Genomic DNA, 20,198 nt, shown 5'->3' on the forward strand with positions numbered 1-20,198 from the left:
ATGAAGCCCTGAAGGCTGCGGAGAGATCCGCTCCTCCAGCAGCAGCAGCAGCAGCAGCAGCGCCGCTCAGGCTATGACTCATCCCGCCTGCCAGTCACTGATGCTGGGCTGGGCACGACCGAAACGCGTCGCCGAGCAGAACCCAAACACACACACAGCCAGAAACCCCCTGATTTCTCTCTGCCGCTCACCTTTCTTTAGTGGAAACTAAGTCAGATGCTCCTCACAGGTCTCCGCTGCTCTCTCCTCCGGGACGTCGCATCGCTCCCCCGGTTCGGATGGACGGGAGGATCCGCGCAGAGGAACCGGGCTCAGGCGGAGGACCGTGCGGGATGAAAAGCTTCGAGAGAACTGCGGCTCTGCTGGATGTGGCCCCGTTCGCTTCAGGGATGGGGGACCGACGCTCAAGATGCCTTCAAGGTCTCCACGTAACCTCGGATTTCCGAGCTCTTTAGCGAAAGAGGCGCTTCTCTGTTTCCATGGTGATTTAAAGGGACAGTTAATTTTTTTGTTTTTAACGGTGGGGTTGTGTGAAATAGACAGTACTTTTCCACAATTGTTTGCCACAATATGTTTTAACATCACATTGTTCATTCCATATCTGGTTCTGATTCGCTTTGCATGACCAGAACCAGAACCAAACATGGAGCATTTTCCTCAAACCTGGAATAAACTTCCTGAAAATTGTAAAAACAGCCAAAACAAACCCAGATGTTTATAATTGCTTTTTTAAATAAATGAAACACTAGCCAACATTTTTGAAGTGTAATGATAGTCTTGGTTTGGTTGATTGATTGACTACCTATGGTACAAATAATATAAAAGTAACTCAATTCAACTCAGTTTGTCAATTAAAAACAAATATCATCTCAAGACACTTCATCAAAAATCATTTCAGTTGATTCTAGTTACCAAACAGGACAGAAAGCACAATTAATTATTCAAAGAATTTTTAAAATTAAAGTCAAACTCAGAGACAAGCTAACTACTACTTACAAGTAAGCTAACAGCTAATCACAGTTAAGCTAACTGTAGATAGCAGCCATTCAGAGACAAGCTAGCAATTTATTAGAGACAATCTAACGGTTAATCCAAGTCTTAGAAAGAGCAACTCAGAGGCAAGCTAACACCTAATTACAATCAAGCTAACAGCTAATCATAGTTGAGCTAAAGGCTAACCTAAATCTAGCTACATGAGGCAATAAAAATGAATCTGTTTGACTTCAAAAATAAACCTAACAGAAACTCTTGCTTGTTTTATTTAATAATTATAAAGAATCCTTAATGGGATTTAAAATAAAAAATAAAAACCCTGCAGCCTAGCTAAGAAACAAAATATAGATAATAATCATGGCTGTCACACACCAAAGGAACCATACAAAAATCTTGAAGAAGTTTTCTAGTTATTATTATGAACTACATTAATTCCAGTCCAAGATAAATGTAGATGACGGAACCAAAAAGAGGTTTTAAAAACACCCACGGAGCCTCAAATGACCGGAATGGTCGAAGGTTTTAATGAAAACTGTTTGTTCTGTTTCCACGTGAGGGCAGCAAAGAGCAGTTAAGGAACCAAAGAAGAAGAACAAACTCCGCCTTTCCTGTCAGGAATTGACCAATCAGGAGTCTCCATTCTTAACGGTGCAGTGTGTTCCCATGGTGTGCAGCTGAGCTAATTTTGTGACAGAAAGCTAAAAACAAAACCGTTTAACCCACCAGGCGGCCCGGTTTCCTGCTCTGAACATCTCCCGGAGGACCAGGCTCGGACCCCAGCCCACAACCGGACCATGGTTGGCGTTAAAGTGATCGGCAGCGACCCGGACTTCCAGCCGGAGTTAGCGGCCGCCGGCTCCAGGCTAGCCGTGGTGAAGTTCACAATGGCCGGGTAAGATTCTCCACACGGGCCGAGGGCGACTAACCAGGCTCTGCGTGTCGGTCCTGTGGACGTGGAAGATCAAGATTTAAAGACGTAAAACCAGCTGAATGCTGGAGTAGCTCTGATTTTCTCCCAGATTCATGCTGCTGTTAGCCGGTGGAAGCTAACTAGCTCTGCTGCTTACAATGACTTGGCAGTATTACAGTAAGTTAGCTGCAGAGGTGTAGCCCCGCTGTACTAACAAGGTTCTGGTGTAATATACAGAAATATATGAGTAATAACCGGAACAGTGTAAGGCTGTACCAGTTTATGTTTTTCTGTGTTTCGTCAGTATAAGAAAAAATCAAATCAATCCTAATTTCAGAACTTCTTCCACCTTTAATGTGGCTTAAAACGCTTACAGCTTAACTGGATCTACTTTAAAACTAAAATAATGTGAACGTATAAATTTCTACATCATTGATTGAATACCTTTTCAAGCAATTGTTAAGTTTATTTCAGTACTTTGTCTTTTTTGACAGGAATGGATATTTTTTATTTATATGAATTATTGTCATTTGGGCCTTAAAATACCAAAAATGTCCATTTAACTGTATATTTAGGTCTGTGATGTCATTTTTAAATATGAAGTTTTCTGATGTCCTGCTCTTCCCTGCAGCTGTCGGCCGTGCATCAGAATAGCTCCGGCTTTTAACATGTTCAGCAACAAATATCCACATGTGGTTTTCCTGGAGGTCGACGTTCATGTCTGTCAGGTAAACATCTTCACACGTTCATCTAAATGTCATCAAGCCTTTTATTTCTGTATGATCCCAAACATCCATCCAAAGTTGTTTTAAAATGAATAAATTAGTCTAAAAATAAACAACTTGAGGTTCTACAGGTTGAATCTGAAAGTGATTTTCCTGCTCAGACTTTTTAACGTCATTAATCCTGTTTTTAAAACTGAGATCTCAAAGTCAGTTGAAAGAAAAGTTGTTTTTCTGTTTCCTCAGGGGACGGCGGGCGCCAACAACATCTCAGCGACGCCCACCTTCCTGTTCTTCAGGAACCGGGTCCGGGTGGACCAGTACCAGGGGGCGGACGCGGCGGGCCTGGAGGAGAAGATCAAGCAGCACACAGAGAACGACCCGGGAAACAACGAGGACTCGGACATTCCCAAGGGATACGTGAGTTTACTCCACCACACGGGTCCAGGCCTGGTTCTGGATTACCCCTGTAGAGCTAAGATCAGTGATCAGAGTTTAAAGCAGATGTTTTTGTCCAAGCTGGATTTCTGAGTTTGGGAAAATGACAGACAGAAAAATCAGCTTCTTGGAGTGAAAAAACGCCTGAATAGAAATATGAAAAGCTCAAGTTTGGTGGTTTATCAGAGTGATTTACTGTAGAGCTGTTGGCCAAACGGATTCTGCCAAAAGCAGTTAAAATATGGGGCATTACTCCAATGGGGGAGAAGTGCACCCACCTCCAAATTGCGCCCTTGCTTGGCAGAGCTGGTTGCTGGGAGACTGAAGAAAGCTGGATATTATTAGGTGTCTGTTCAAATCCAAAATGTGTTTGTAGCGATGTTAAAGGCTGCATTCACACCAGGCCTGTTCCGTCCACTTTAGTTGAACTCCAGTTTGTCTGTGGAGTCAATTTGTCACCAAACCAAAACTAAACAAACTCTGGACTTCAGACGTCGGTCTGGGTTCGGTTGACGTGAACTCTGGTTCAGTTTGAATGCATATGTGAACCCCAAGCAGACCAGAGAGCACTCCAAAAGCAGGAAGTGGGCTACAGAGCAGTGCATTCTGGGTAAATAAAACCAAAACAAACGTATTAGCTTAGTGCTAATGGGAGAAATAATTCATGAAACCGCTAAAATCTGACGCCTCCATCTTGTTTCCATCTGGTGAAACAGGAAGTTGCTCTCAGCATCTTCAGAGATTTTTGAGTCGTTTCCTTCAGTGGTTCTTGGTGCAGCGCCCCCACAGGCCAGGAGGGGAACAGGTTTTTTTGACACATAACTCAGCTGGAGGTGGAGCAGATGATGGAGTTCTGGTACCAATAGAACCAAATGTACCGGACTATCAGGAGAAAAACATCCTAAGTGATGCCCCTTCATTATATTCAGTTACTCTGATCAGAAATAAAGCAGATGAAATGAAAACACAAATGATGGAGTAAAATTTCAGTTCTATAAATTCTGTGGAAGATCAAGATTTCCTAAAGGAAACTTTGAAGTCAGGCTGTGTCTTCATGTTAGAACATTATTTTGTGTTTGTATCCAAATGGAACCAGTTAAGAACGTTCTCCGGTTCCAGTCAGCAGAGACTGGGACCGGTTCGACCCGCTCTGACCTCTGACCTCTCTGTTTGTGTCGCTCAGATGGACCTCATGCCATTCGTCAACAAAGCCGGCTGCGAGTGCCTCAACGAGAGCGACGACTGCGGCTTCGACAACTGCTTAATCAAAGACTCGTCCTGCCTGGAGTCCGACTGCGACGAGCAGGTGACCTCTGACCCCGAGTGACGGGGGATTCACACTTTCTGTTCGCTTTACTGATAATCGTTTCCTTCTCCAGCTGCTGATAACGATCGCCTTCAACCAGCCGGTCAAGCTTTTCTCCATGAAGCTCCAGTGTTCAGATTTAGGTGAGTTTTTTTTTAAGGTGAGGCGTTTAAAACCCGACCCTCCTTCACCGCGTGTCGTCTCGCCTCAGCCCGGGCCCCGAAGGTCCTGAAGGTCTTCATCAACCTTCCTCGGTCGATGGACTTCGACGACGCCGAGCGGAGTAAAGCCACCCAGGCCCTGGAGCTGTCTGAGGAGGACTGCAAAGACGACGGCCTGATCCCGCTGCGCTACGTCAAGTTTCAGAACGTCCAGAGTGTCACGGTGAGGAAAACAACGTCTGAAAGTTAAATGAACTGAAATACGACCAGGTGGGTCCACTGGACAGAACCAGACAAACAAACTGCAGATACGGAGAGCAGCAGGAGAAAGTACTAGATGAGGAACAGTGATCAGTACGTTAAATAAATTTGTTTTTGAAAATCTCACCCAAACTCCATCTGCATCAGCTGCATTTACTGGAGTATAAAGCTACTGAACGGGCCGTAAATGGCCCCCGAGCTGCAGGTTGGACACCCGGATGTTGAGTCTCATGCATTTCCTGTTTTCCTTCTGCAGCTGTTTGTCAAGTCAAACCAGGGAGACGAGGAAACGACGAAGATCAACTACCTGACGTTCATCGGCACTCCGGTCCAGGCCACCAACATGAACGACTTCAAACGGGTACGGAGCAACAAACCTGCTTTCATCGAGGCTTAAAGCCGCGATACGGAGCAACAAACCTGCTCTTATCGAGGCTTAAAGCCGCGATATGGAGCAACAAACCTGCTCTTATCGAGGCTTAAAGCCGCGATACGGAGCAACAAACCTGCTCTTATCGAGGCTTAAAGCCGTGATACGGAGCAACAAACCTGCTCTTATCGAGGCTTAAAGCCGCGATACGGAGCAACAAACCTGCTCTTACCGAGGCTTAAAGCCGCCCGCTCAGCAGAGACGTTCTCATGTTTTCATTCTGCAGGTTGTCGGGAAGAAAGGAGAGAGTCACTGAGGGAGGAAGAGGAGGATGAGGATGAGGATGAGGAGAGGCTGCAGAAACAGTCGAGGGGTTTTCCCGTCTGCCAAAGGAGAAGCAGAAGAAGAAGAACGGACCTCCAGCGTCCCTCCTGTTGCTCCGTCTGTCAGTCGTTTATATTGTAATTCTGTTGAAATCGCTGTAAATAAAAACACAATCTGTTTTCAAAGGCATGCGCTTCCGGTTTGCTTCAGTTTTAAACAGTTAATTTTAATATTTACATTTTAATATTATGTTATTAATATTAAAATGTAGCAGCTGAGTTTGTCCTGCTCTAGTTTCAGTTCTGGCTGCGCCATTTCTGAGCCACAACATAAATGTTATGGCTACAAAATCATAAACCACAACCGGACTCTAAAGCTGAGCTTGTTGTTCACTATGTGAACATTAATATATTAATGGGAAATTAAGTGGAAGGAAAAAGTGTGAAAGAAAAAAGTCAGAAGCAACTTGCAGATACTAAAGAGAATTAGGCTCAGATCTCAAATGTTTAACAACCTAAATATTTAGCTCCAAACTATTTAGTTAGCAACCTAAATATGTAGCTCCAAACTATTTAGTTAGCAACCTAAATATGTAGCTCCAAACTATTTAGTTAGCAAGCTAAATATGTAGCTCCACTAAATATTTAGCTTATAACTGAACTAGTTGGATTGCTAACTATTTAGCCCCAAACTAAATACTTACTTAGCAAGCAAAATATTTAGTTTGAAATGAAACATCAAACAACCCAAATATTTAGCTACAAGCTAAGTGTTTGGCTCAAAACTGAATATTTAGCTTACAAATTAACTATTTAGCTCAGTAACTTATTAAGGATCAATATTAGATATTTAATCAGCAACTAAATATTTCGCTTCAAACTGAGTAAAAATGAACGTGTATTTTTTTTTCTTAATTAAATAAGTCCTATTTAAAGTAAAGAATCTCCCCAGCTCTGGCTGTGAAGCATAGGGGGCGCTATCCCCGCTGCTGCTCTGCCTCTTCCGGGTGTCTGGCTCTGAAAGCAGCTCAGAAATGGCGCAGCCAGAAGTGAAACTGCAGCAGGACAAACTCAGCTGCTCCATCTGCTTGGATCTCATGAAGGATCCTGCAACGATTCCCTGCGGCCACAGCTACTGCCTGGCCTGCATCGGGAGCTACTGGGACGCGGCGGAGGAGAACCCCAGCTGCCCGCAGTGCAGGCAGCGCTTCAGCCCGAGGCCGGTGCTGGTGAGGAGCTCCGTGCTGGCGGAGCTGGTGGAGGAGAAGAGGAAGAGGAAGAAGAGGAAGAGCGGCCCGCAGGCGGCTCCCGACGAGCCCAACCAGGGTGAGAGAAGCTCCGGGTTTCCATTATATTCACTTTTATTTTGTTGTGGCTTTTTGTTTCTGGAATTCAGTTAATTAGTTTTAATTAGTTTTTACAGTGTTTGCTAGTATGGTCTCATGTGACGTCACACCTCCGTGAACTTAGGTGTGACCTAAATCAGGTGATCAACTGATTTTGGCAGGCGGTGGCTGTGGAGTTGCTATGACAACAGTAAACATTATCTTATCTAACTTAGAAACAATCATTACATTATAACCAGAGTAGCAACTAGTTACATTTACTTAAGTAAGTTTTTTTATTTTTTAATTACACTTTTAGGAATATTTTTACTGCGCTGTACTTTTTACTTTTACTTGAGTCATTTCATTATGAAGTATCATTATTATCGACACTTTTGAGTAAAATTTCTGGATTTTTTTTACCCACCGAATGAAAAAAACAAACATGTTTAAACCAAATATTCGCCAGACAGACACCTGCGGTTTTTGTTAAAGTTTTATAAGTTTTCTTTTTATTGAAAGAAACTGATTTGGAAACATTTTCTTTCGTCTGATTTAGATTTTTATTATTATTATTATTTTTATACCAAAATTTTCACTTAGTTTGATATTTTGGTCCGTCTGATGATGCAATTTTTAAATATTAAATTATTGATTGTTTGTTCAGTTTCTCAGTACTTGAGTAGATTTTTTAATACTTTTTTACTAATTTTTGGATGGCTACTTTTTTTTTACTTGAGTAAAAATCGTTCTACTCTCACTTGAGTACAGTTTTTCTGTTCTCTGCCCAAATGTACCACAACATTTTCTCAGTTTTCATTATTTCCTCAGGTTTAGCTAGCTATGCTAACTTTGATCCAACCTGGTCTCTCTGTAGACGTGTTGTGTGATTTCTGCAGTGAGGAGGAGCAGAAAGCAGTGAAGTCGTGCCTGCAGTGTTTGGTGTCGTTCTGTGAGCAGCACCTCCAGCCTCACTTCTCCATCTCCGCCCTGAAGAAGCACAAGCTGGTGGAGCCGTCCCGGCAGCTGGAGGACAGCGTCTTCCCGCTGCACAGCGAGGTGATGAAGATCTTCTGCCGCACCGACCAGAGCTGCATCTGCTACCTCTGCTTGATGGACGAGCATAAAGGCCACCAGACGCTTTCCGCCGCCGCCGAGATGAGCAACAAGCAGAAGGAGCTGGCGGCGCGTCTGCAGGACGTCCAGCGGAGAATCCAGGGCAGAGAGCAGGAGGTGGAGAAGCTGCAGCAGGTGGAGAAGGACATCCATCGGTCTGCTGACGAGGCGCTGAGAAACGCAGAGAAGATCTTCACCGCCGTGAAGCAGCAGATCCGATCTCGGCAGGAATCTGAGGTGAACAAAGTGAAGGAGCTGCAGGAGGTGCTGGAGGAGGAGATCAGGGATCTGAGGAGGAGAGCCGCCATGGTGGAGGAGCTGCAGCAGACCAGTGACCACATCCGCTTTCTGCAGAACTACAGCTCCCTGGACCGACTTGGAGAGGCCTCCGACCCGACCCGCATCGACGTTCAGCCTGAGAGCTTCAGACGAGACGCAGAGGGAACGGTTTCTGAGCTGAGGGACAAACTGGAGGAGCTGCTCACCGAGGACTGGAGCCCAGTTCCACCAACTGGAACCGATGTGAAGGTTCTGGTTCCACAGGCAGAACCTCAGACCAGAGAGGAGTTCCTGCAGTACGCCTGTCCTCTCACACTAGATCTAAGGACTGCACACAAGTGGGTCAGTTATAAATGTCCACGAAAGGCTTATTTTTACAGAATAAATGACGTTCCTGTGGATCACCCAGATAAGTTCTCATGCTGGCCCCAGATTTTGTGTTGTGAAAGTCTAACTGGGCGTTGTTACTGGGAGGTGGAGTGGGAAATGTTGTATTCCAGCTGGGATGGTTTTCTAGCAGTTTCATATAAAGACATCAGCAGGAAAGGTGAAGAAAGTGCGTTTGGAAACAATAAAAAGTCCTGGGCTTTGCAGCGTTGCTGTCAGGGTTATGAAATCAGACATAACTCCATCAGAACTCCAGTCTCAGGTCCAATTTCATCCAGAATAGGAGTTTACCTGGATCACAGTGCAGGAGTTCTGTCCTTCTACAGCGTCTCTGACAACAACATGAGCCTCCTGCACAGAGTCCAGACAACGTTCACCCGACCTCTCTGTCCTGGATTCGGTTTGTATCGGGGCGCCTCAGTTCAGATCTGTGACCTTTGGTCAGTTTGAGATTTATTTGATTAAAATAATTCTCCTTTATGTTCTGCAGCAGTAAAAATGCACATTAGTTGCATTCCTATTTCTTTTACACATAAATAAATAATGTGCAAATAAATAAGAAATATGAAAGGAAAAACTGAAGAAAAGTTACCAAATTAAACACTAAATATTGAACACAGAAAGACATCAATTTAGTATTTGGATGTGAGTCCACATAAGTGATCGAAATGCAGAAATATTGTGCTCTAAGTGAAAAAATAAAAACAGCAGATGGATATTCCACCTTGACGTCAATATATTCTATTACTAAATATATTGAAATGTGTTGAATGGACAGAAAAAATGTAAAATCATTGGAAAATTTTGTTTAATTTCTTTTTTTTGTTTTAAATGGATAAAGTCAGACATTTTTGTTTATTTCTCCATAAGTAAGACCTGAAATGGGGAAAAACCAGAGAGCAGCAGTCAATAAAAATGAGGTCTGATATGAGATGAAGTGATGAAAATGTACATAATGGAACAAAATTTGATCTACTATAATATTTACAGTGTAACATTGATAAACTAATTTATTTAAAAATCTAAATATAACACTTTGGTAACTTTATGGACAAATTTGTAATTTTTTTCTGTCTTTTTGTGGACATAATCAGTTTTTGATCAAAGTCAAACATTAAATCTGCTTCTTTCTACTTTAAGTGAATGACATTGTTTACCTTACATTTCTTTAAAATGTCTCTGATTGCAATAAATGTGGGTTAAATCTTAAATGTTAATCTCTGGCCTGTTTCTTAGCTCAGGTGTGTTTTTTTACCTTATAATTTATAAAGCTTATTTTTATAAAGCTCTGTGTAAAATAATCTTAGAATTGTAATTTGTAACATTTTACTTGTAGCTCTGTATAAATATTTTCTGTCATTTATTAACAATCGTAGTGAGATCGATCCCGGTGTGACGTAGCTCTAATTTCCGACTTTACGTGTCAATTGAATGCATCACATGACACCTGACAGAAAAAGAATCTGCAATAACCCCGCCTCTTTTCTTCATGATACGTTCAATAACGGATATAAAAATATGATTTTAGACTTAGACTGACTTTATTGTCATTTTGCATGCACAGGGTGAATACAGAACGAAATTTCGTTGCATACGGCTCAGGACAATGTTTGAGGTTCCAATGTTGTGAGGTTACTCCAGAGTAAAATAAAATACAGTATAAAATATGAATATAAAATATAAAGTGCAGGATTCACGGTAAAATGGAAGTTACTTAGCTCTGTATATGTGCAAGGTATGAAGTGGAGACCAGATTTTGAGTGCAGTCCAGTTAAGAGTTCAGCAGTCTGATGGCAAGTGGGAAAAATTTTATTGTATATAGTAGAAAAACGGGTAAATGTTATATTGCTCTTTGGTTTAAAAATGTAAGTGAAGTCTCATAAATGTAATTTCGAAATGAAATGTATCTTACGTGAAACAAATATTAGTTTCTCTTCCTCTGAACAACCTTAAATATGATTTCAAGCTAACATTGAATACAACAGTTGTTGACATGGAATGTAACCAATCAGATTCAAAGCAATATGCGTGACGTTTCCAGACTGACCAATCAGATATCTGTCTCGCCTTTTCTATGAAGCTGCCGTAGGCTGATGCAAAGTTGCACGTTAGCAGCCCGGGGACGTCGCCGGTGTTCGTTTCTGAAGGCTGATTTAGATTTTTTAATACAAATTTGCCACCTTTTGCTTTCAGCGAGGTGTTTTTAGACGTGGGCCGACATGGCGACGGAGATAACTAAAGGTGTGGACCAAGTCTCGGTCGGTAAGAGATAAATGAGCCTGTCCAGGGGGAGCTAGCTGGTTAGCAGGGACATGTGTGTGTTTCTGTCTGGATCGGTTTAGCGATGATAAAGGTGGTTAAATCTCTGCTTTATCAACCATTGAGTCTCTAGTTTGATCTATTTTACTATAACTGGTCTTATTGTTCGCTTACAGACTGAATGAAAAACGTAAATAAAGACTGGAAGCTAATGTTGGGCTAATTCAGGCTAAGGTGGCTGTCATTCTGCAATGCGGAGGTTACAGGGATAAAATATGACGACCAGTCTGCGGAGGAAATGCAACATTTTCAGTCACGATACTTTAATTAATCGGGTAATTTAATAAAAACGGAATTTAAAACGGTTTCTCGGTTGTATCTGTTTAACTATAAGACATATGGTGTCACCTGAGGACTACAGCTGTTATGTTATATTTTTCCTGTTTTTCTTTTGGCGATAATCGTCTAAATTGACACAAATAAACACTTAAAATGTGTATTTCTGTAATAAATCTATGTAATACAGAAGTTTCTTTTTTGACTTAATTTGCAAAAATGTAAATTAACATTTTTTAAATTGTATATAATTTTATCAAGCTGTATTATATGGCCTTTTTCTCCTGTTACACTATATTTTTTATAGAAAAAAATATAGTGTATTATATATTCTAAAACGTTATACTATGTTTCCAACCTGTCATCCCTTGTTTCTATATTTCTGTATTCTTTGCTTATTTTCTGAATCTGGTGCAAAGAAGGAGCAAAAGTTTTATTAATGTAAATATAACCTCAGTGTAACCCAAAACCAGAAATTAAATTATATTTTAGACCCCCTTTTCTCCCTTTCACTATTTACTGCTTATTCATTGTCATTTTGTTTTCATATGTTTTCTTTTTTAGATATATATTTAATGCAACAAACATTGAGTTTACTGCTGGTTCTTTTAATCAGGTTTATGAATTCAATCAAAAATGAAGGCTGTAAAAATATTTGCCCCATTTCTGCATCCAAGCGTAAATCTAACACTCAGGATGGGGCCAATTCTTTGGTTTAAATAGATCATCAAATTATTATTATTTACAGTCAGTTGTTAAATGTTTCTGGTGTTTCAGTTGCAGATGAGTTGATCTCAAAATGTCCTGCTGCAATGTTGCAACATTTAGCATTCTTTCACTTTCAGTTTTACTCATCTGGGTTCTTCTTCGTAACTAATAGAAACAGATTCTGGTTAAAATGAGCCGTTTTAATTTGGGTTGGGATTTTAATTTGTTAATTTGGATTAATTTTTATACAGAAATCCAAAGCCGGAAACTTTGGATATTTGTGTTTCTGTTGGAACCATAAATCAGACACATAGTTCAGGTCTGGAGCCAACAGGAAAATTTACAGTAAATATTTGAACAAAAATCTTGAATAAAAAAAAATCAGTTGAGAAAATGGTCGATTTTAATCTGGAAATGTTTTTTTTTTTTTATTGAAATAGTTTAAATCTGTTGGGCTGATGTGACCTCCTGGTTTTATCCAGATCAAAAATGTGTTTAACTTAAATTCATATAATTATCATCAGGGATTTTTTATCTGTTTCATCAGAGCAGAAACTACCCAGCAGGTTATTTCCTCACATCATCTGTTCAAGTTCGTGATTCAGATTCATTTCCACATTTCAGAGTCAACTGCCTGAACTTTAACCTCCTTCAGGTAAATCATGGAGTCTCTACATCCTTGTTTTAAACCTGTTGTTGCTGTTCCTGTTCCTCAGCTGAGATGTACGTCTCTGATAAACACGGCAGCGACCAGGATGGAGACGGGTCGGAGCAGAAACCCTTCAAAACTCCCCTGAAGGCAGGTTTTCCCCACCAGACATCATGCTGAACTTTTTTTTTTTTTTTTACCAATTATCAATATATGATGGATCAATATGAGGGAATTCCTAAATCTAATAATTGTCTAATTTTTTTTTTCTAATTATATTGAAATAGATGCAGTCTTTGAAGCTTAACTGAATTGAAATAATTCAAGACAAACAAAAAAACAGCGATTTTTAGATTTATTTAAAATTTTTTGGCGTAGATGTTTTGTTTTCTACTTCTTAAATTCAGTTTGTGATCTGAACCTGTCAGGCGCTGCTGTTTGCTGGGAAGGAGCCATTCCCGACCATCTACGTGGAATCCCAGAAGGAGGGAGAGGTGAGTTCCCACAGCATCACACATCCTCCACTGTGCTTAACAGTTGGCATTAGGTTCTTCCCCACATATTCACCTGACTTAAAGTCCCAGCAGAGCTAACAAACTCCACACATTTATGTTTGATGGTAGGATGGCATCCCCCCTAATGCAACTGGTTTGTTCCAGCTGTTTAAATAAAATTGAGTAAAAACCTCTGGATTTTGTGTGTGTTGTTGTCTTCAGCGCTGGGCAGTGATCTCAAAAACACAGATGAAGAACGCTAAGAAAGCCTTCAACCGTGAGCAGATGAAGAACGACGCCAAAGACAAGAAAGAGGTTTGTGGTTCGTTTTTTACTTAAACTACCCACCAGGTGGCGACTGTGCCTCTAAATCAGGGGTGTCGAACTCCAGTCCTCAAGGGCCGGTGTCCTGCAACTTTTAGATGTGCCTCTGCTGCACCACACCTGAATAGAATAATTAGGTCATTAAGGCTCTGGAGAACTGATCTACACAAGGAGGAGGTCATTAAACCATTTCATTCCAGTGTTTTGTACTTGTGGCACATCTAAAAACTGCAGGACAGCGGCCCTCGAGGACTGGAGTTTGACACCTGTGCCTCTAAATTGTGTCTTTTTATTTGTTGCGTAGGCTGAGGACAACGAGAGGAGGGAGAAGAACCTGGAAGAGGCCAAGAAGATCGAGATAGTGAATGACCCGAACCTTCCTGAGCCTGAGACGGTCGGTTTCCTCTTCTCATTCTTCTTGGACCATTGCATGTTTAGAACAAGAAGTGGTAGAATTTCCTTTGAGATTGGATTTTAAAAAGCTGCAAAATGGAAACATGAATGTTTGACAGTATATTTACAAATGTGACCAGAAGTTTTTTGGGTTTTTTTTACATTTTAATCAATTTTTAGATTCCTCAATTACAAAATATTTTATCATAAAGATCTTTCTTGGTTTAAGGTTTGTAAAAATACCAATTTTCACCATATTTTATTCCCTGCAATGATTAAACAGTACTCCCATCAGTCCAGCTCATAAACGGCTGAAGTTTCACAGGAAGTGGAAGATTGGTCACTTTGCTTTGTCTTCATTTTGCCTGTCAACACTTCCATGAATCCATGTCCTCCAAAGGCAAATTTGACCAGAAATCCTGTTTATAACATGTAGCTCCTGTTTTGTTTCTCCAGGTGAAAATTCACATGCTGGAGGCCAAGCGAGGTGAGAGGGTGAAGGTGTTTGGATGGGTCCACCGCCTCCGGAGGCAGGGTGAGAACCGCAGCAGAATGAAACGCACCTCATGGCTTGGATGAGAGCTGGGATTCACTGGACTTTCTCTTTTCCTGCAGGGAAGAACCTGATGTTCATTGTGCTGAGGGATGGAACTGGTTTCCTCCAGTCTGTTCTGTCTGATAAACTGGTAATACTTGTTTCCAACTGTCATTACTTTGCATTTCCTGATCCAAACGGTCATATTTTCTTTTCTTTTAAGTTTCATAAAATATTTAGACCTTCAGAAAGCCTGCGAGACTTTTAGAAAATCTCAAACAAGTTCTGCTCCTTCTGTACAAAACTTATTTAAATAACAAAACTTGTGCGTGTGTGTTTTTTCCTGTTTAGTGTCAGTGCTACAACGGGCTGCTGTTGGCCACAGAGAGTACTGTAGCTCTGTACGGGACCATCACTGTGGTTCCTGAGGGGAAACAGGTAAACAAATCAAACGCACCTTCTCCAAGCAGTAAAACATAAATGAAAAAGTAAAATAAATGCATATAAACTCTTAACGATAAAAAAACAGATTTTTTTGTCTTTGATACAAATAAAATAAAAATAATTAGCATCAAGAAAAAAGGCAAACCAGAATTAAGTTAAATAAAATGTTAGAAAAATAATAGCAGCAACATTTTAAAAAGATACATAAATGGATGTTAAAATTTAAAATGAGGAGTATTTAATCTAGAGAAGCCTGAACCACTTGATTTTGACACTATTTGTAATAAAAAGAAAATGTCTCTCATGCCCTCTAACAACACTTTGGTATTAAATAGTGTTGCTAAAATGTTAAGAATGTGACTAGGCTTCACATTTCTATGCTGTGCCACATATAAAATATTAAATTTTTTTCTAGAATTATAGCGATATAACTAGTTAAACATGTGATAAACATTCTGAGTTTTTCCTGCCAGGCCCCCGGTGGCCACGAGTTGCACTGCGATTTCTGGGAGCTGGTGGGCTTAGCTCCAGCAGGCGGCGCCGACAACCTGCTGAACGAAGAGTCGGACGTCGACGTCCAGCTGAACAACCGGCACATGCTGATCCGAGGAGAGAACGTCTCCAAGATCCTGCGTGTGAGATCAACGGTGACCCAGTGCTTCAGGGACCACTTCTTTAACCGCGGATATTACGAGGTGACGCAAAGCAACTCAAACAACTCTTAAATTGAACTGATTTATTATGTGATAGCATGCTGTGTATAATTACACATTGTAGGCAGTACTTAGTTTTTCTACTACATTTGAGGTTAACTATATAACTGAAATATTTATTTCATTAAATGAAACATGAAGTGCACTCAGCGTCAAATCTTCTCAGACGTTTGCATATCTTTAATTTTTCAGATTACTCCTCCCACGCTGGTGCAGACCCAGGTGGAGGGCGGCTCCACGCTGTTCAGCCTCGACTACTTTGGTGAGCAGGCGTACCTGACACAATCCTCCCAGCTCTACCTGGAGACCTGCTTACCTGCCCTGGGCGACACCTTCTGCATCGCCCAGTCGTACCGCGCCGAGCAGTCCCGAACCCGCAGACATCTGTCCGAGTGAGTGGAGCCAAAATATTCTCACATTAAGACTCCTCAGGTCTAAAGAAAGACCTTAGGATACTTTTTGGGTGTGAATTTGTCATATGTAAGAGTTAAGACCTTCATTTTTGTAATTTTACTCGTTATAGTTGATTAAAAATCAGAAATACTTATATGAAACTCAGGAAAGAATGAAGAAACTTCCCTGAGTTAAAAAGAAACAAGAAAAGAACTTAAATCAGCTTTTTACCTTATAACAACATATATTTTAGAATCTAAAATTTAAAGAAAAGGAATAAACGTGGAGGAATCAAAAAGCATCTTGAGAGGGTGGAGTAATATACAACTAATTTGTACCAAATATTATAGAGTCTCTGTTTTGTTAGCTTTTCCATTTTAAAGACATCCAGGATATTTATGGAAGGATCAAACTCAACCACTTTCTGCTAAGAGGAAGGAACTACAGCAGTCTGAAATCTCATCTTTTTGTCAACTCCATGAATATATTTTGAAAATCTTATTTAATTTTGGTTTTAAATACTTCATTTAGCTGATTTCAGCCCAGAGAAAACCCAGGGAAGGGTCAGCTTTCAGCCTCTTCAGCTGAAAATCTGTCATTTATCATTTTCTCAGGTACACTCACATCGAAGCCGAGTGTCCCTTCATCTCCTTTGAGGACCTGCTGACCCGACTAGAGGATCTGGTCTGTGACGTGGTGGACCGGGTTCTCAAATCTCCCGCTGCTCAGCTGCTCTACGACATCAACCCGGTACGACACAGAAGAGCCCGGCTCCACTACTTTATTATTACTGCGTCTCTGGTAGTGTTGGGTTTTTATTTCTGTGTTTTCCAGGACTTCAAACCTCCAAAGAGACCCTTCAAGAGGATGAACTACACGGAGGCCATCGAGTGGCTCAGAGAGCACGACGTGAAGAAGGACGACGGGACCTACTACGAGTTTGGAGAGGTGACGACTAATCCGGACTCAAAGTCTGCTCTGATTTGAATCTTTTCACACCATCAGGAGGGTCCGTTAATCCAGGTGTAATGGTGCAAACACAGTTAATATAAACCCAAAAAAGAGATTATAAGAACAATACAACAGTGTTAATACAGAAATGAAAACAAGAATAGTCGTACGAATGCCAGTGAAGTTGTAAAAATAAGAAAATAAAGTCGTAAAAATGTGAGAGTAAAGTCGTAATGTTATAACTTTAAGATGAAAATAATAATAAATGAAAATGAGGAATGTTGAGCATCTTGTAAAGTTCTACTTTGGTATCAGTTTAACCAAAAGGAAAAACTTCATCAGCATCAAAGGATCATCAGTAGCAGGAATGTGGAAGGATTGTGGAAACGGCTGAGTTTATGTCAACCAAAGAACCAACCAAACTATTCGAGTCACTTGTATGATTATAGAAATATAATGATGAAAATTATTAGTATTTATTAATCTTTTATATTTTTAAAACAAATAACTTTGTTTACCACTTGTGCATTTCTACAGAGAATCTGTCACATTAGCAGAAAACTGAAGTGACAGATTCTTCAGGTGAAGGTTGCAGTTATAAGACGTACCAGCAGAGGACGCTGTTGTCTCGACAGTAAATCAGTTTATGATCTTCCTGGCCAGTAAATAAAATGGACTTTTACATTTGAATCACTTTTAGTGATGTTATAAAGTCAGTTCTGTCTGGACTTTGGGCTGAGCTTTAATGTTTCATTCTGGGTTTTTCTCAGGACATCCCTGAAGCTCCGGAGAGGCTGATGACCGACTCCATCAACGAGACCATCCTGCTCTGCCGCTTCCCGGCCGAGATCAAATCCTTCTACATGCAGCGCTGCCCAGAGGACCGGCGCCTCACCGAGTCGGTAAGACCAGAGAGACGGGTTAGAAAACTGAACCGGACAGAATCCAGAACCGGAGCGCTCTTCATGAGAGTCCGAAGGAGGAAAAGAGAATAAAGTCATATTACAAGGAAAAAAGTTGTACAAGAATATAAACATAAAAATGCGAGAATAATTTTTTCAAGTTAAAGTCACAATTTTACCAGGATTTAGTCGTAATTTTACCAGATGCTAACATTTTATTGTAACAGTTTTATGTTTTTCAGTTGAATTTGACCTGATAAAAGCAGAAAAGCTTCTAAAATGATTTATCTCAGTTTTTACATTGTAATTTATTTATTTTTTATGTTTATAAAGTTTTGTCCGAGCTGCAGGTGTAGAAACAGATGTGAATGTTAGGAGGAAACCTGAGTTTTCTCCTCGTCGCCCCCAGGTGGACGTGTTGATGCCGAACGTCGGGGAGATCGTCGGCGGCTCGATGCGTATCTGGGACTCTGACGAGCTTCTGGAGGGATACAAGAGGGAGGGGATCGACCCGACTCCCTACTACTGGTACACGGACCAGGTGAGCCTCAGCCGTTTGCCGCGTTTGACCCGGTTTGATCCAGCTTGACCCGGTTCTCCGGCGTTGCAGAGGAAGTACGGCTCGTGTCCCCACGGCGGCTACGGTCTGGGCCTGGAGCGCTTCCTCACCTGGCTGCTGAACCGACACCACGTCCGGGACGTCTGCCTGTACCCGCGCTTCATCCAGCGCTGCCGGCCCTGAACGCACCGCAGCCCACACCTCTGGATCACAGCAGCGCCCCCTGCAGCCCATACGAGTCGCTGCATGCTACATTCTTAGTTTTCATGTCTTACCGCGTCAAAGTGAAAGTCAGAGACGTTGCAGAGAAGTCGGTTTCCTGAAACATTCAGGCGGATCATGTTTGACGTTCAGCAGATAAATATTTACTCTGGATTATTCACAAAGTTCCCAGATTCAGCCTCACGCTCCAAGGATTAAAACAATGTCCCCGTTCAGGTTTAAAGGGTAATTATGGTTCAACGTAGGATTTAATCACCAAAATATATAATTATTATGTTCAGTAGAAGCTACAGAAATCAATGTTCCTTCTTTCTGATTATTACTGTTTCTGTTGTTGTTCTGCGTAAAGTTTCTTCCCGTTTAAATAACTCAACGGTTTTCTGATTCTTGGAGCATCAAGAAACCAGAACTAAAGGAAAGTTTGTTTGTTCTGCTTGTTCATCTGAAATCCTCCTGCTGAAACTGCACTGAAATAAAATGTGATTCAACCAGGAGCCTGCAGGTCGACTCTTCTGTGAACCGCTTCAGCTCCAGATCATCACTTTTATTACAACTTTGCATCAATTGAAGTGAAAAATAACATTTAAAAGAATAAAATGTTTTAATCCCCAAAAATTCTTTCACTGTTTAATTATGTTGAAAACTTTCAGAAGTTGAACCTCAAAGTTAAAAACAAATAGATTGTTGTGATTTTGGTCCCTGTTTATAAAAAAAGAAAAATCCAAATCCAATGTTTATTCTATTTAAAGATTTATAGTTAAAATGCTTAGAAATACCCATTTTGCGTGTATTTTTTGCTTGGTTGCAGCACCAAATACACCCTGATGTACGTTAATACGCTCAGTGGAAATGGTCCAAACAGACTAACTGCTACGGTTTTTGAATTTGTCAGAAAAAACATATTTTGGTGATTTGTGGAGAAAAAGTGACTTTTGTTGCTAAATCTAAAATGTACGTCATCAATGACATTTTGAAGGGACCTGGAGGAAAGCAGGTTAAAGGTTAAAGGTCAGATTCTACAAGTTACTACAGACATTTTACAAAAATCACATATTTTACTATAAAATGAATCCTTACTGCAGCATATCATAGATTAATATCTGCCAGCTTATAGTTCCAGTTAAAGTGATTAGTCTTAATTATGCTGATCATGTTAACCAGTCAGATGTTTAATGATCCTCAGTGACGGTTTAAACTGCAGCCCAGGAACCATTAAATTAATAAGTCAAGCAACTTTAGCATACCTTTCACAAATTAAATCAATTTCACATTTAATTAATTACTAAAGAACCATGCATAACTGATTTATTTCCAACATTTTCTTAAGTTATAATGGGTAAATGGAAGAAATTTAATTTAGCAAATATTTTAAAAATCCCAAAAGGCTGTTGAATATCCAATATGTCTCAAAAAAAAAAATGAACCTCAGTATAACAAGTTAACATATTTAACAAAAAATTTGCTTTTGAAGCTCATTACATGATCATCAGCGTAAACACTGATATAAAATCAGCAGTTTAGGCAGCTTACTGGTGTTGAGCACGGCAGTGAAAGAGTGATGATCTGGGCTTTTTTGAGCAGTCAAGGCATCAGAGAAACTCAACTTTTTACACCCATAATGGGTAAAAAATAGTTTAGTTCTGATAAACGCGACGTAATTTGGTTTAAATGAAAGAAAGACAAAGCACACAGTGTAAGTTTATCCATTAACAATAAAAATTAACA

General features: G+C 40.6%; 4 protein-coding genes across 5 annotated transcripts in view; 3 read left to right on the forward strand and 1 right to left on the reverse strand.

Moving 5' to 3' along the window:
- rab27b (RAB27B, member RAS oncogene family) overlaps positions 1-420 on the reverse strand; it is a 29,380-nt gene extending 28,960 nt beyond the window's left edge. The window contains exon 1 of the mRNA XM_028025692.1: positions 192-420. The gene's annotated coding sequence lies outside the window, so the exon portion shown is untranslated. The remainder of the gene's footprint in view (positions 1-191) is intronic.
- Positions 421-1,605: 1,185 nt separating this feature from the next.
- Positions 1,606-5,674, forward strand: txnl1 (thioredoxin-like 1). The gene is made up of 8 exons (XM_028025684.1): positions 1,606-1,885; positions 2,535-2,631; positions 2,872-3,045; positions 4,247-4,369; positions 4,443-4,512; positions 4,581-4,753; positions 5,048-5,152; positions 5,448-5,674. The coding sequence occupies exons 1-8, from the start codon at positions 1,788-1,790 to the stop codon at positions 5,475-5,477; spliced, it is 870 nt and encodes a 289-aa protein (XP_027881485.1). The 5' UTR covers positions 1,606-1,787; the 3' UTR covers positions 5,478-5,674.
- A 788-nt stretch (positions 5,675-6,462) lies between these two features.
- Positions 6,463-9,808, forward strand: LOC114149638 (tripartite motif-containing protein 16-like). The gene is made up of 2 exons (XM_028025666.1): positions 6,463-6,810; positions 7,687-9,808. Exons 1-2 carry the CDS (start codon positions 6,519-6,521, stop codon positions 9,039-9,041), a joined length of 1,647 nt encoding a protein of 548 aa, XP_027881467.1. The 5' UTR covers positions 6,463-6,518; the 3' UTR covers positions 9,042-9,808.
- Positions 9,809-10,663: 855 nt separating this feature from the next.
- Positions 10,664-18,967, forward strand: nars1 (asparaginyl-tRNA synthetase 1). Of its 2 annotated transcripts, none has more exons than XM_028025661.1 (15): positions 10,664-10,853; positions 12,611-12,693; positions 12,972-13,037; positions 13,260-13,352; positions 13,666-13,755; positions 14,211-14,289; positions 14,370-14,440; positions 14,641-14,727; positions 15,207-15,428; positions 15,639-15,838; positions 16,454-16,589; positions 16,674-16,787; positions 17,561-17,692; positions 18,102-18,233; positions 18,303-18,967. In XM_028025661.1, the coding sequence occupies exons 1-15, from the start codon at positions 10,811-10,813 to the stop codon at positions 18,432-18,434; spliced, it is 1,680 nt and encodes a 559-aa protein (XP_027881462.1). In that variant the 5' UTR covers positions 10,664-10,810; the 3' UTR covers positions 18,435-18,967. The 2 variants fall into 2 exon arrangements, with proteins under 2 accessions (XP_027881462.1, XP_027881463.1); XM_028025662.1 differs by having other exon boundaries at positions 10,664-10,832.
- Positions 18,968-20,198: the final 1,231 nt, after the last annotated feature.

Source organism: Xiphophorus couchianus, chromosome 8 (assembly GCF_001444195.1).
Source record: "Xiphophorus couchianus chromosome 8, X_couchianus-1.0, whole genome shotgun sequence".
NCBI lineage: Eukaryota > Metazoa > Chordata > Actinopteri > Cyprinodontiformes > Poeciliidae > Xiphophorus > Xiphophorus couchianus.

Excerpts from the sequence above, each read along its gene's own strand:
- txnl1 (XM_028025684.1), top strand. The coding sequence starts at position 1,788 with ATGGTTGGCGTTAAAGTGATCGGCAGCGACCCGGACTTCCAGCCGGAG. Across the intron at positions 3,046-4,246 it reads CGGACATTCCCAAGGGATAC|ATGGACCTCATGCCATTCGT; the intron begins GTGAGTTTACTC and ends TGTGTCGCTCAG. Across the intron at positions 5,153-5,447 it reads ACATGAACGACTTCAAACGG|GTTGTCGGGAAGAAAGGAGA; the intron begins GTACGGAGCAAC and ends TTCATTCTGCAG.
- LOC114149638 (XM_028025666.1), top strand. The coding sequence starts at position 6,519 with ATGGCGCAGCCAGAAGTGAAACTGCAGCAGGACAAACTCAGCTGCTCC. Across the intron at positions 6,811-7,686 it reads TCCCGACGAGCCCAACCAGG|ACGTGTTGTGTGATTTCTGC; the intron begins GTGAGAGAAGCT and ends GTCTCTCTGTAG.
- nars1 (XM_028025661.1), top strand. The coding sequence starts at position 10,811 with ATGGCGACGGAGATAACTAAAGGTGTGGACCAAGTCTCGGTCG. Across the intron at positions 13,353-13,665 it reads ACGCCAAAGACAAGAAAGAG|GCTGAGGACAACGAGAGGAG; the intron begins GTTTGTGGTTCG and ends TTTGTTGCGTAG. Across the intron at positions 18,234-18,302 it reads ACTACTGGTACACGGACCAG|AGGAAGTACGGCTCGTGTCC; the intron begins GTGAGCCTCAGC and ends CCGGCGTTGCAG.